Source organism: Lactuca sativa, chromosome 1, assembly GCF_002870075.4.
Source record: "Lactuca sativa cultivar Salinas chromosome 1, Lsat_Salinas_v11, whole genome shotgun sequence".
NCBI classification, from domain to species: Eukaryota; Viridiplantae; Streptophyta; class Magnoliopsida; order Asterales; family Asteraceae; genus Lactuca; species Lactuca sativa.
Window position 1 is genome coordinate 9,030,256 of NC_056623.2, and position 14,242 is coordinate 9,044,497.

The 14,242-nt window shown below is 34.8% G+C and overlaps 1 protein-coding gene across 1 annotated transcript; it reads right to left on the reverse strand.

The window, feature by feature from the left end:
- Positions 1-7,062: 7,062 nt before the first annotated feature.
- On the reverse strand, positions 7,063-10,208 carry LOC111907849 (elongator complex protein 3). Its single transcript, XM_023903655.3, has 7 exons — positions 9,628-10,208; positions 8,955-9,024; positions 8,678-8,850; positions 8,036-8,597; positions 7,789-7,893; positions 7,557-7,709; positions 7,063-7,419 (listed from the first exon to the last, which is right to left on the reverse strand). Exons 1-7 carry the CDS (start codon positions 10,098-10,100, stop codon positions 7,261-7,263), a joined length of 1,695 nt encoding a protein of 564 aa, XP_023759423.1. The 5' UTR covers positions 10,101-10,208; the 3' UTR covers positions 7,063-7,260.
- Positions 10,209-14,242: the final 4,034 nt, after the last annotated feature.

Consider the following 14,242-nt stretch of genomic DNA (forward strand, 5'->3'; position numbering starts at 1 on the left):
TTTGGGCTAAGCCTAGTACGTTGGTCGTACAGGGTGTACGTCAGGCATACTAGCTCAAATGGATTGTGCATGGCCTTGGAGTACGATGGGCGTACCAAGAGTACACATGGCATACTCCAGTTAGGTGCAAACCTTAATTTAGGGTCGTGGACCTTATTTAATGGCCTTAACTCATCTCCAAACCCTATTATCTTTGACCTCCATCCCATTAAACCCTAAATACTAAACCATAGCTTGTTCTTGTGTGTTCTTGAGCTTTGGTGGTTAACCTTTGGTATTTTTGCTCACTTTGAAGAAGAAGGGGCTTGGTGTTCAAGCATTGGTTGGAGTGGAGCTCATAGATCCAGATTCTTCATCTATTTTGCTAGCATTAGAAGGTATAAAGTTTCTATCTTGGTAACTATATGTGTTAGATCTAGCCTAGGGCCTGTTTTGGGCATATTATGGCCCCTTAAGTCATCTTTGTGAGTTTGATCCACTCCAAGAGCTTAAAATGTTGGATCTTAGCATTTATGAAGTTTTTAGTGCATAAAAATGTCATCTTGATGAGTGTGGATGAACCATATGAGAGTTGGTGTTCATGTCATGGACTTAGTTGGACAAAATCAAGTTTTGGGCCCCATTAAGACATACAAAGGAGTAAAGTCACCAACTTTACGTGTTAAGACCTTAAAATGAAGTTAGATTTGAGTTTGGACGTTTGGTCTTAAGCATTAAGTGCTTAGTGTGAGGATGTGGTCACTTGGTGAGTATGTTGGGCGTACGTAGGAGTACGCTTAGCATAATGCATGAAGTCCCTGGTTTCCTGCTTTGACGAGTTACACCTTACGCATTGAAGGGTCATACGCAGGGCCAAGTTGGTATGTAGGGCGTACACCGCATGGGCCTTCTTGATTTTAGACCATCTTTTTGGACTCTAGGGCTTTGGACCTTATGGAATTGGTCCTGTATTGGGCCTTAGGGCTCTATAATCAGGGTTGGGCCATTATTGGGCCTAGTTTGGGCTTGGTTCATTATTGGGCCTCATGATTTATGGTCTTGACCTTAAGAAAGTAACAAGGGCTGGTATTGATTGTGTTTAGTGTGAGGAGTCATTGTGCAACAGACGTGGGTGTAAGATTTGTTATCTTCTTTTTGAGGTGAGTCCCTTCACTGTGTTCAACGGTTCGAAGGCACCAATGTCGGCCCATGATTTATTATGATTAGGATGTTAGTTGTCTGTGTGACTCTTGCATGTGTGATATGCGATATGTATACCGGGCGGGGTCCGATGTCAGGCGAAGCCTGATGAGTGCATTGTATGTTGTTTATCTTATTGATTCTTGCATGTATTTTGTGTTTGTATGTATACCAGGCGGGGTTTGATGAGTATGAATGGGCGGGGCTCATCTCATGTTACTGATAGATATGTTACGGGCGGGTCTTGACGTCGGGCGGGGCCTGATGGTTGTCGCGTAAGGCCTAATGTATGTATGGTATGTGGTATTTTGGGGAACTCACTAAGCTTTTTGCTTATAGCTTTATGGTTGTGGTTTTAGGTGCTTTCAGATCGAAAGGGAAGGGCTCGGGTTGATCGCAACGCATCCACCCATGTTTCTGCAACTTCATGATTTTGGGATTGTACTCTGATAACTATTTTTATTCTGAGATACTTTTGAATAATTAGAAAAAGGATAACTGATGTTTCTGGTTGAATTAAAAATGAAATTTTTACCTTATAATTTTTGGGATGTTACATGAGATGCTCAAATATAGGAGAAAATTGGGCAACCAAGGCAATTCAACACAATGGACATTTGTGTGTTTATCATTAGGATTCAATATATAAGCTTAGCATTCATCCTAAATTGATTATAGCAAATGTAGTATAGAGGTTAGGGAAGCCCACAACACGCCTTCTTAATCAAAATCAATGATTCAAGTGAAGCAATTGAACCCGAGAAAGTTGATTAGCCTTAAAAATGAAGGAATCCCCAATTCTTGGAGGATGTCAATGCTTATACATCCATATAGGAGTCATGATTCATAAGCTAGAGATGATTTCTACCATTATAAAGCCCTTGTTCTAAGTAAATTCAATGATTCAATGCTAAACCAAATAAATAAACCAACAATTGTTCATTCAAGTACCAAGCTCATGATCAAATTATTAAACAAGCATAAGAAATATGAACTAGAATCATAAACAAAAGATAAATGACAATCAAGCATGAATCCTTCAAAACCCACAAATATCCAAGGGTTTTAGCCAAGTCAACCAAAATAAAGAGATTAGTCACTCATGGCAACAAGATAACAATCACAAAAGTGTTTTTGCATCAAGAAACTAACAATTACTAAAAGGATGAGAAGAATGTAGATCAAGCTCTCAAAAATCGCCTCCAAGGTGCTCCAATGGTGGAAAAATGAAAGTGTAGCTGCCAAACCTACCCCCTCCTCCCCCTCCCCCCCCCCCCCCCCCAAGGTAAAATGGTGAGCAAAATAACCAAAGTGCCCCAAAGTGTGCAGTTGCGCGGGTACCCTCGCAAGTTTGCATGACTGAGACCTGCACCCTCGGAAATGGTGTTGAAACGTTATTGGCTCTTTTTCTCCACTACTCAAGATTCCTTTGGTCGCCTCCATACCTCACATGATTCAAATTTGGCCAATCATCTTCAAGCTTCAAATGGAGAGTCCATGCCCAATAATAAGAGTCCATGACTCATCTTCACAAGCCCACTTCATCCAATTATTCAACATTTTAAGCCATGTTCCTCTTTGATGGATCTAAAAAGCCTAATAATGTCTCGAAAGCCCACCAAGCCCATCTTCAAGCCAAACCGCAACCGCATCGAGACTCAAGATGCCTGCAAAACATCTCATGCAAAATAAAAAGTACTCAATACAATCCAAGATAAATTATGAGATAGAATATACAATGTAATACTAATAAAAAGGTCCTATATGAAATTCTCCTTATATATATAGACACACACACACACTAGATGTGTGCCCGAGCAAAGCAGCGGTGATAAATAGCTTTTTGGACGAATAGTTTTCTTACAGGAAAATATTTATTAGATTTTGTTATTAGTTATTATGTAATAAAAAAATTACCACTTTTAATTCAAGGATTTATGCTTAGAACTTATATTTATATTGTATGTTTATACATTTGATGTAAATTAATTATTATCGTTATCTAGTTTAAGAAATATAAATTAACTTATATCGATGGATTTAATATTTTAAAATTGTTATTTTGCTCCAAATTAATTTTTTAATAATTTTCCTTAATTCAAGGCTTCAAAATTTTAGCAAATATTAATGGTTTTGTTATGTATAATTGAATTGTACAAAAAACTTTGTATCTTATACCTCTTAAAATCCAAGATATGATTAATATGATTTATATAAGATATAAGATATATAGAAAACCTTAAAAAATATTTAACTTCATCTCTGATTACAAAAAGATCAATATTTAATATATTTGAAATATCTTTTTGTGTTTAAATGAGATGTTGATGATTACAAAAAGGTCAAAAGTTAATATATATTTTGCTTACATTTTCTTTCATGATCAAACGATTAAGAAAAATATTTTTTTGGCAAAATGAGTTTTTATCTTTTATTTTAAACAAAAAATTCATAAAAAGTTATTTCAAATGACGAATACACTATTCAAACTCACGGATGTCTAGTTTAATTGAGGTGAAAAAAATAATTGGTCGAAAAAATTTGATTATTAGTTCGGAATGTCAATAAATGGCGGACCTTAGTGGAGCCCGGAGGGTCCCGGGCTACTGCTCCGATTCCGGCACGTAGTATAAAAAAAATTTATGTTTTTTTATGTTTTTTCTATTAGGTGCACCGGTTTAAAATACATGGGCCAATACTAATTTAGATTTTTTCGGAAAAAAAAAAAATTTAATGTTGCCCCTAGTAAAACGTTATGCGTCAGCCACTGTCAATGATACCTCCTAAAACAAATATAATATAATATTCTTTAAAAGATCACACTTATTTTAAAAATCTTAAATCAGTGTCTTATAATTATTCACGAGATTTCACATTTTGAAAACAATCTACTAGAGCATCATTGTTTTTTTTTTTTGAACGGGAAAATGTTTTATAAAAAAGCCACAACTAAAAAGTAGCTAGAAGGGCAAGAAAAAGGGAGAACAAAAAAGTTTTATGAAGAAAGGAAAGAAAGCAGAAACATTAACAGATAAGGATGAGAGGGTGATTGAATAAATCCACAGAATTACATACATATAAGGAATTTCTTTGCTTAATCCATATGTATACTAATGATTGGATGGTGTATGCAACCTTCGTTGGTGGAATACTACGTAGTTTCTTGAACAACCTGTCATTCCTGACTTTCTAAATCCACCAGAATACCATAGCAGATACACGTCAAGATCTTCCTTTTCTTTAGAGAGTGACCCCAATTGGTTGCATAGTTTATGATGTACCCTACTGTATTAAAATCGACTATTACTATCAAACCCAACTTTTTTCTTAAATTTGTTAGGACAATATTTAATTTCTCTTTTTGTTATTACTATGGTTTTTGGCTTTCTTTATTTCTCTAACGTTTTCTCTTCTCAACTTCCATATTATACTTTAATAAAATCGAATATGAACCAAAAACTGAGAAAACAAAATATCTAAATTGAAACAACAATGGTTTGCTTTTTATATATCAAAGAGGAGGGAAAAAAAAGTGAACTGAACTACCATAAAACAAGCATTGGTTTTGTATAAAGTTTCAGGGCAAAATACAAATCTAGCAATAATTGTTAATTACTTATCAAATAATAGCCAAAAAAAAAAAAAACTCTTAGCCAAAAATAGCCCACAAAAGAGTAGTCAACCTATAGCTGACTACGGTCAACAGCAGTTGACTATGGTCAATGGGCGTTGACTACTCTTTTGTGGTAATCGATCCACTGTTTCGCCAATTCGTCTACTGTTTAGTGTTTTATATAAAAAAAATTCATTTCTAAGATACAAAACCATAGGTTTTTTAAAACCTACGGTTTCCTCTCGTTTTAGCTACGGTTTCCCAAACCGTAGCCTACGGTTTTGGAAAAAAAAATACGTTTTTTTTTAAGTCTACTGTTTTGAATTCTCAAAAAAATTTAATAAAATAATTGTTGAAATCATTCTACATCTTATAAACAATCTTTTTAATACTCTATATCACAAAAAAATAATAATAAATAAATAAAACCATAGCTTTTTTGACAAAACAGTAGATTAAACCCCAAAACAGTAGACTTAAAAAAAAAAAAAACGGATTTTTTAACCAAAAACGTTGGCTATGGTTTGGGAAATTGTAGCTAAAACGATAGGAAACCGTAGGTTTTAAAAAACCTACGGTTTTGCATCTTAGAAATGAAAAAAAAAATTATAAAAAACATGAAACAATAGACGAATTGGCGAAACAGTAGATGAATATAGAAACCTACGGTTTAATGGGCTATATTTGGACATTTACTAATTTTTGGCTAAAAATTTCTAATAAATTCCTTAATTTGGCTAGATTAGTAATTGCACCAAAGTTTAATCGATTAGGTATGTTAAATTTAAATTAATTAACATGTATTTACGACTATGTTCATATCATAAATACTCTTGTAGAATTATAGACAACATTGAAGTTGAACTCGTAATACTTAATAATAATGGTAAAACATTTGACACATACGAGTAGACTTAACAACACATATTTAAGATTCTAATGTCTGTTGTGAAAATGTTTAATTACGAAATTATGTTATCTACGATGGCATTCATCCACATCCACATGAATCTTGGTCTCTAAATATGTGATTGCTTTGTTAGGATGAAATAAAACTCACTTATGTGAAATCTGCTAACTTTCTCGTTCAACAAAATGGAATCAAATATATGATGTTATTGGTTTAATTATTAATGCAACATAAGTCGTGCCTGAACAGTGTCAATTGACCATGACTGGCTAATGTAATTAAGAGGATTCAAACTAAATCTAGCTAAGAAATATGAATGTCAATAACTTTGTATGCAGCCAGCCAGCCCCTACTACTTTTGTTGTTTGTTTGTTTTGGTCGGACAATGAAGTTGATGAGCATGTTCTTGTGAACCCTGGCCTGGTGAAAATGTTGGTTATCGTATTAAATTTAGTAGGTAGGTGCCATTAATGTTTCAAAGCCATTGACCCAAACATGTTGATGCCTCCCTTTCCCTCGTATATTGAATATAAGAAGAAAAGGTTAAAAGCTTGACCAACTTGAACATTAAATTTTTTTCCCCCACAAATGATGAAGGTAAAGACGAATTCCTTCCTTCCGACAATACGCACTCACTTACACAACACTTTCGCAGAGTACCAGATTTGACTAAAAATGCGGCACTCAAACTAATAAGAGGGTATCATATACATAAGAAGTCAAGTTACTCCAAACGGAGGATATAATATAAATGCGTATGAATGATTAAATGGTTTTGTAGACTGAAGTTTGTACTTCACTGTCATCTGGCGTTCACACTTAAACAAGTTCCGCTCCCACATGCTTGGTATTTGGTATGATAGATTAAATCCTTTTTGGTTAATAGCATTAACGGGTATATAATGGGAAAGGATGATTATATATATATATATATATATATATATATATATATATATATATATATATATATATATATATATATATATATATATATATATATATATATATATATATATATATACTTTATTTGTGAAACATTTGAATGATAATTCATTTGATTGTAAAAAATATATAATGATGGCTTTAGTTTTTGTTACAATAAACATGTTTTGTGAAAATTTTGCATCTAAAATGATTTGAGAGATTTAAATGAGTAGGATTATGGGTAAACTAAGGTAGGTACTTTTTGGCCTGGTTTACAAATAGGACAAGATGGATGTCACTCAATCTAAATAGTCTGAAAATGTACAAGTCTTGATAGACCACCAGACCAAATGACACAATCATAAACAGTTAACAGTGTATGTCATGTCATCTGTATACCATTTTCCAGTCTACAAGTTAATGCAAGTTGTAGTGGTGATTTTCAAACAGTTTTAAGAAACTCAATTCATCAGACATAACTAATAACTACTAGTTGAGTTGCTATGCCAAAAGCTTAGACGGTTTTGCTTTGCAAAGTGGATTACAAAAAAAACAAAAATAATAAGGGTAAACTTGCAATATACATACAGGCAAACAAGAAATAGGTTGAGTGCAGCTACAAAACTGTGGGTAGTTATAGAAGGTGTTTCATCATATAAGGACCTTGAAGCTCATAACCCAGTTTCCTATAGTAATGGCGTGTCCCAACACCTGAGATAACAGCTATTTTTGTGGACCTGTGTTCCTTACGAGCAATCCGTTCTGCCTCTTCCATAAGCAGTGTGCCATACCCCTGACCATATCCAAATTCCAAACACAAAATTCATATTATATTATATTATATTATATAACATCTTTTTATGAAACCTATACATATGATTATTAAAAAGAAAAAAAAATCATGTAGATTATTAGTCAGCGTAGTAGTACCTGATGTTGCAGTTTATCAGCATCACGTCCATGAACAGGAACAGCAGTTCCATAAACATGGAGCTCACGGACAATTGAGCATTTTCCAACAAGTTCTGGGCATGTAACGTTCTTCCCACATCTTCGTAACCGCAGTAATCCAACCAGAATATCCTACACATCAAACATGGAATTTAAATAAAAAAATTTTACAAAAATATAACTCACTTAATTGAATTTAAGTCAATCTTACCTGTCGTGTGTCTTCATATGAAAGAAAAGTTTCCCATCCTTCATTGGCAGTATAATCTCGCCGAACAAGTTGAACCTCATCTGGCCTTATCTTATGGTGGATATCCTACATATAATTAAAATACATAAGAAAATTATTAAAATATATATATATATATATATATATATATATATATATATATATATATATATATATAGCAACATATATTATAGTAAGAATAGCAGAAGTTGAAACAAATACAGCTTACTTGAATCCCAGCTTCACGTGTTCTAACATCCCTACATTTCAAACCTAAATCATCCATACGAGCCAAAGCTAGCTCTCTTAGGTTTCCTTTTTCAACCCCAGAAGTAACCAAAGGCATTGGAATATCTCTCTGAACTCTATAAACACGCGTCCATGGAGGAACCATGGACAAAATCCGAGCTACAATGTCCACAAGCTGTTCTGGAGGGTAATTCCTATACCTACCAGTCTTCCAAAGCTCATAAAGACCAGTCCCACGAATCACAAGTGTTGGATAAATCTTAAGCCCATCAGCTCTAAAACAAGGACTCTCAAAAAACTCCTTGAAACTTTCCATATCCCTCTCAACCCCAACATTTGGAAGATCAGGCATCATATGAGCAACCACCTTAAAACCTGCATCTTTTGCCAGAGAGAAGCAATCAGCTACAGCTGCTACTGTGTGCCCTCTATTTGTGTCACGAGCAACATCTTCATATGTGCTTTGGACTCCGATTTCCAAACGTGTGCATCCATAAGAAAGCATTTGCCGCAAGTGGGGCCCAAGACAATAATCTGGCCTCCTAAAACAGTTAGAAAAACATCCTTGTTAACAGCACAAAACAAAAGATACTAAAAAGATAAGAAATTCGATGTAACTCACGTTTCAATGGTCATCCCGATACATTTTGTTGCACCATGTTCAGAATAAGCAACAGCTTCTTCAACGTTTGCAGAAGTGTGCCCTGATAAAGCATCATGAAGATTCCTTATGAAGTAGTCTCGATATTCAGCAGGTAATGACATGAAAGTGCCACCCATCAAGATGAATTCCACCTGGAAGATCAACCCAATTGGTAAATTTCCATCAACAATATTCACTCAATAATTCTTCAGTGAAACCATGAAACTTCTGTATGTAAAATGAAATTGTGTTAAACCTTATCTACACTGTGACCCAGGCGCTTCAGTTGGTCAATCCTGCTCCTGGCTTGGACATACGGGTTATATCTGGAAACATAAATCAATAAATGTCTAGCTTCAAACAAAGAAAGTTCTATGTGTGAAGAGTATATACTTGATATGTGTATACATACTCTTTAGACAATACTTTGGGTAACTATAAGTTATAATATTAATTCATGTTAGATTTGCAGCCATTAAAACCCAAGGCAGACTAGCTTACAATATCTGGAAACATAAATCAGCAAATGTCTAGCTTCAAACAAAGAAAGTTCTTCTATGTGTGAAGTGTATATACTTGATATGTTTATGCATACTCTTTAGACAATACTTTGGGTATCTATAAAAGTTTTGATATTACTTCATGTTAGATTTGCAGCCATTAAAATTTAAAACCCAAGGCAGACTAACTTACAATCACGAGGATGGATAACCTATAGTTTCCCCGTGTGCAACTAAGTGACTAACTAGATCCTAGAGTTTCAATCGTATTCTGATTTCTGCAGCAAAGTGACAAATACAAGTGCATAGGTAGTGTATAGCATCTTATATATGTAGATGCTGCAAACTATAACAACACAGGAATACAAACAGAATAAGCGTACGCTAATTTCAGATGAGATCAGTCGGAATCGGTAAATGGAAACTTACCTAGCACGAATGGCTCGCATGCTAGTCGGCTCGTATCCAGTATAAGACTGCGTGCTATACTCAAAATCCGAATCAGGACCACCGGGACAATATACACATATATTCCCGGTTGTGGCTATATGCGGACACCGATGCGGCTTAGACATGACAGCCACAACGGCAATTCCGGAGGCCGTCCGGACCGGCTTTGCTCGGAGCTTCGGTAGCAGAGCCTCACGCTCGGAATCAGGGAGCGCGGCGATCATTTCAACGAGCTTGGGAGCACGTGATAATCCGTACTTGCGGCATGCGGCGGATTTTAGGGCATTAAGGTCGACCTTTTCGCCGTTACGAGATAGCTCTACCATGTTATTTACGATCTCGGCTATGGCTCTAACTCTTGATTCTTCCTCGGAGAGTCCCTGGGATATTACGCCACCGCGGCCTGGCCGCGGAAGCTTTCTCGTGTCGACTGCGACCATCGCCGTCGCCATATCAGAGTGGGGGAAAGAGTTACAGAAGGCGCAGATGGTCAAGTCTTGAGGGTTTTGACTAGAGGTGTTGATAAAACCGAATATTACTTATTTTGGTTTATTAATTTGGATCAGATATTTCACCCACCCGATGGGAACCCTATTTAACCCATCCCCTCCGATTTGATATCACCAAATACCCGATTTATTGGTTATTAATCGACCCAGATGGCATGAGTCACAAAAGCAAACCATAATACATAACCGCATGCCTATGGTCGGTTTTAAAAACCACAAAAGCTTAGTGGGCCAATGGCTTAGATTTGTTTCGTTGTAGCCTTGTAGGAACCAGGTCTCTTTATATCTTTTTGTTATGCTCGGTTAAAAAGATATTTTTATTTTTTTTAGACATTCTATTTTATTTTTAAGGTTATTTTTATCGGTTGAATCAGCATAGTCTTTCGAAAAAAATAAATTATAAATAATTTATTATAAATTGACTTTTAATAAAAATATTGATAGGGTGTCAATTTAACAACACCCTTTTGCTAGGTAGAGAGTTTTTTCACGACCACTCTTGAGTCTTGAGTTGTTGAAAAATAGTTTGCCCTTCATGTGGTTTCCCCCATGTGGTTTCCCCCATTTCGAGCTTATAGGGGAAAGGAAAGGGCTCACTTTGGCAATGATGTTAAGCACTTTGCATGGAGTTGCATAATAAACCTTTCTCATGTCTCCTTTGAGTCGAGCTCATGGATTTGAATTTAAGTCAATACGTCGGTAAACCATATCCTCTCTAATAAATAAATAAATTCTCTCTAATAAATTAAGTTTTTTTTTACCACTTGTCATTTTCTCATTAACTTTGACACATGTTATTTTTTATATTTTTTAATAAATGTTTTTTCCATGTGTCATTTTTTTATTTTTAATCTTTTCTTAATTAGCAAATCATATTTATACATCAATTAATGATTGTCTTAATTAAAAATAGTTAATAAATTAAAATATTACATTATTACTACTCATATATTGTATTTAATATGTTTCCTTTTAAATTACAATTCTAAAATTTCAATTTTAAATAAATTTTTGTTTACCCTTCATATTTAATGTTTGGTTTTATCCAACCCGTATAACATACGGGTCTCACAACTAGTTTCTAATTTAGAAGAATGGAAGTGCTACCGGAAGGTGCCTTAGTCCCACTGTAAAAAATTATAAAACACAAACAATTCAATATTAATCATAAACCTTGCTATTTTTCTCAAAATAAATAAATAAATAAAACTATGGGAATTCGCTAAAAGATTACTCAATGAGCCAATTAAAGTGAAAACATAAACCAAAAACACTAAAATATCCAAGAACAAGAAACATGTCATCATAATCATTGTCCAACAAACTTAGTTTCCTCATCGGTAAAAAAAAAATCTTTTTCACAAAAAAATAAGATCCCTTTGCTGAGTTGTTTGTCATTGTGCTCCAATTTCACAAAAAAATCTTGAGTTGTATAACCAACATCAAGCACTACAAAAAGGCAAAAAGGTATAAGGTAATATTTACTAAAATGTATCAAACTTATCAAATTGAATGGTAGTTGTTGAGATATTGATTCTGATGAAAGCCTACCTTTTAGACCAAAAATATACATTGATAAATTGAGGTTAGTTTGGGATTACAAATAGAGCAAAAGCTTAGTATCAAAGTCAGATTACAGTTGTGGTTGTTTGTTTAGACATTTCATCAAACACTTGGGGCACAAACAAATGTATGTGTTCTAGAAAGTGTATCTATCTCAAAATCAAACAACAAACAAGGAGCACATGGACCTAATTTCAAGAAGTGTAGGAATAATCTGTAAAATTGGCATGCTAAATGTATGTGTTATAAAAAGGTATTTCTTTACATGTATCTTTATTCCCATTATGGAGAAGTAGAGTTGTTTGAGAATAAAAATCAGGGCAAGCAACGGATCATCATGGAAGGAAATAAAAAAAATCAGGGCAAATTAAAGTAAATCGAAATTAGAATCCTAGAATGGAGAAAACGATGAGACCTTTGAAAATCGCATGTGAATCAGCTAAAGATTCGATGGGAACAAGAATCAACCACCCAGACCCTTTCTCTTTCTTCTCATTACTCCGCTAGTGAGGCTAGGCTGGCGCGCCCCTTGGCGCATAGCAGGGGGCGGTGTTTGGCAAGGGTGGCGAGTCTCCTAGCGACGCCCACTCCCAGTAGTCTTATAAAAATGCAATGTATTTAAGTTTGAAAAAAAAATCTAATATGCTAGGAGTGTTACCACTCACCATAAAATGCTAAGAATTAGGTGCTAAGAGCATGTGGTATGGGTCACCACAACGCCGTTAAGGCTGATGTGGTAGCCCATAACAACGTGGTAACATCAAAAACACCCCCCCCCCCTCTTTCTTGTTGCATCTTGTTGTGTTGCTTCTTGTTGTCTCAATGACAAGAAGAAACGAGATCATTTATTGGCTAACAAACTATCTCTCTCCTCTTAAAGGGTGTTATAACACCATGAACACTACCCCCTCTTCTTGTTGTTTCTTGTTATAGCACCACCAAAACGGACCCATACCTAATAGTCTAAGGCCCCGTTTGATACGCATCTTTCCAGGTCCAAACAGATCTTTCTGGCTGAATGGACCGGAAATACTGTTTGATTTGCACAAAAGAAGGGGTCTTTCCCGGTAAGATATGTCTTTCCCAGAAAGCCCCAAAATCATATCTTTTTGGTTGAATGAGCTGGAAAGACAATTATACACCAACCCCTGCCTCTTTCTTTCTTTATTAGATTATTAATTTTTTTAAATAACTTTTTTTAAATTCATTTTTTATTGAATTATTAATTTTTTCATCATTCAGCACAGTCTATCAGATGTACAATCAAACAGCATGGTTTTTTTATCAGTCATAAAACTTTCCCAGACAGCACTTTATCAGACAGCACTTTTCTAGACATAAACTATCAAACGGGACCTAAGAGAGAAAAATGATGTGGCACTCAAAAATATGATGTGGCAAGGTGCTAGGAGTGTCAACACTCCCCTTAGCCTTAGGTTAAAAAAATTAAAATTATTAATTAGTTATATATATATATATATATATATATATATATATATATATATATATATATATATATATATAATTCAATATTTAAAAACGATTGGTATGGTTCGTTAAAATATAAAAAATCACATTGCACCGCAAATAAACGACTTTTTCCAAATAAAAACAACACCTTAAATTTTCATTTCAGTTTTGGTTAAGACGGTTTCAATTTTTTTGGTTTCAATTTGGTTCTTGATCACCCTACTCAAAACAACCAAAATAGTTAATTGAAGTTGAAGTGAATTTTGAATAAAAAAGATATTCATATCAAACTTACCGTTTTTCACTGCACGGATTCTTATATGTTTCATACATTTAATTGGTATAAGAGAGACAAGTTAATTACATTAAAAGGCACCAAACAAAGAAAAAAAAACTAAGGTCATCTAGTATACTCTCAACGGAGAGTCTTCGTTGCCACCTGGAACCACCACCACGAGCGTGCACACCACTCTGTCTGCTCCATGGTACAATGATCATGGTCAATCGTTGTCCTGACCACAAAACACCACGACCAATCAGGACTTTCTTCTTCTATCTTCCTCTCTCTCCTTTTGTCTCATGCAGGTATCTCTTTTCACCGTGGAGAGTATACCATGTTCAATGTGGAAGGAAGGTGATGGAGATGGTGATGACATGGAAGTGGATGCAAATTGTGGTCGTTGTCGGTATAACGGATGGTCTAATAGAAAAATCTACAAAAGTTCAAATTATTAAAATATATGTAAGTTATTAGATTCTTACTCCCAAATACTGCTTTAGATAACATTGCGGTCGGAATATCACTTCGTCTATGTTGGGACTGGCGGCCTCGACGACTCCCTTCATCCTAACATGATGAATGAATAGATTTTGATTTTTTTTTTTGAAACAATGATCACTTTTATTGCAAAAGAAAAATATAGAGCGTGTTCGGCACTAAGCGTTTGAGAACTTATAACTTCTAGTGTTTGACAAAACGCTTTGTTTTGAACAGAAAATCTCGTTCGTCTCTACAAGCTTCTAACGTTTAATATAAACAAAACGCTCTAAAT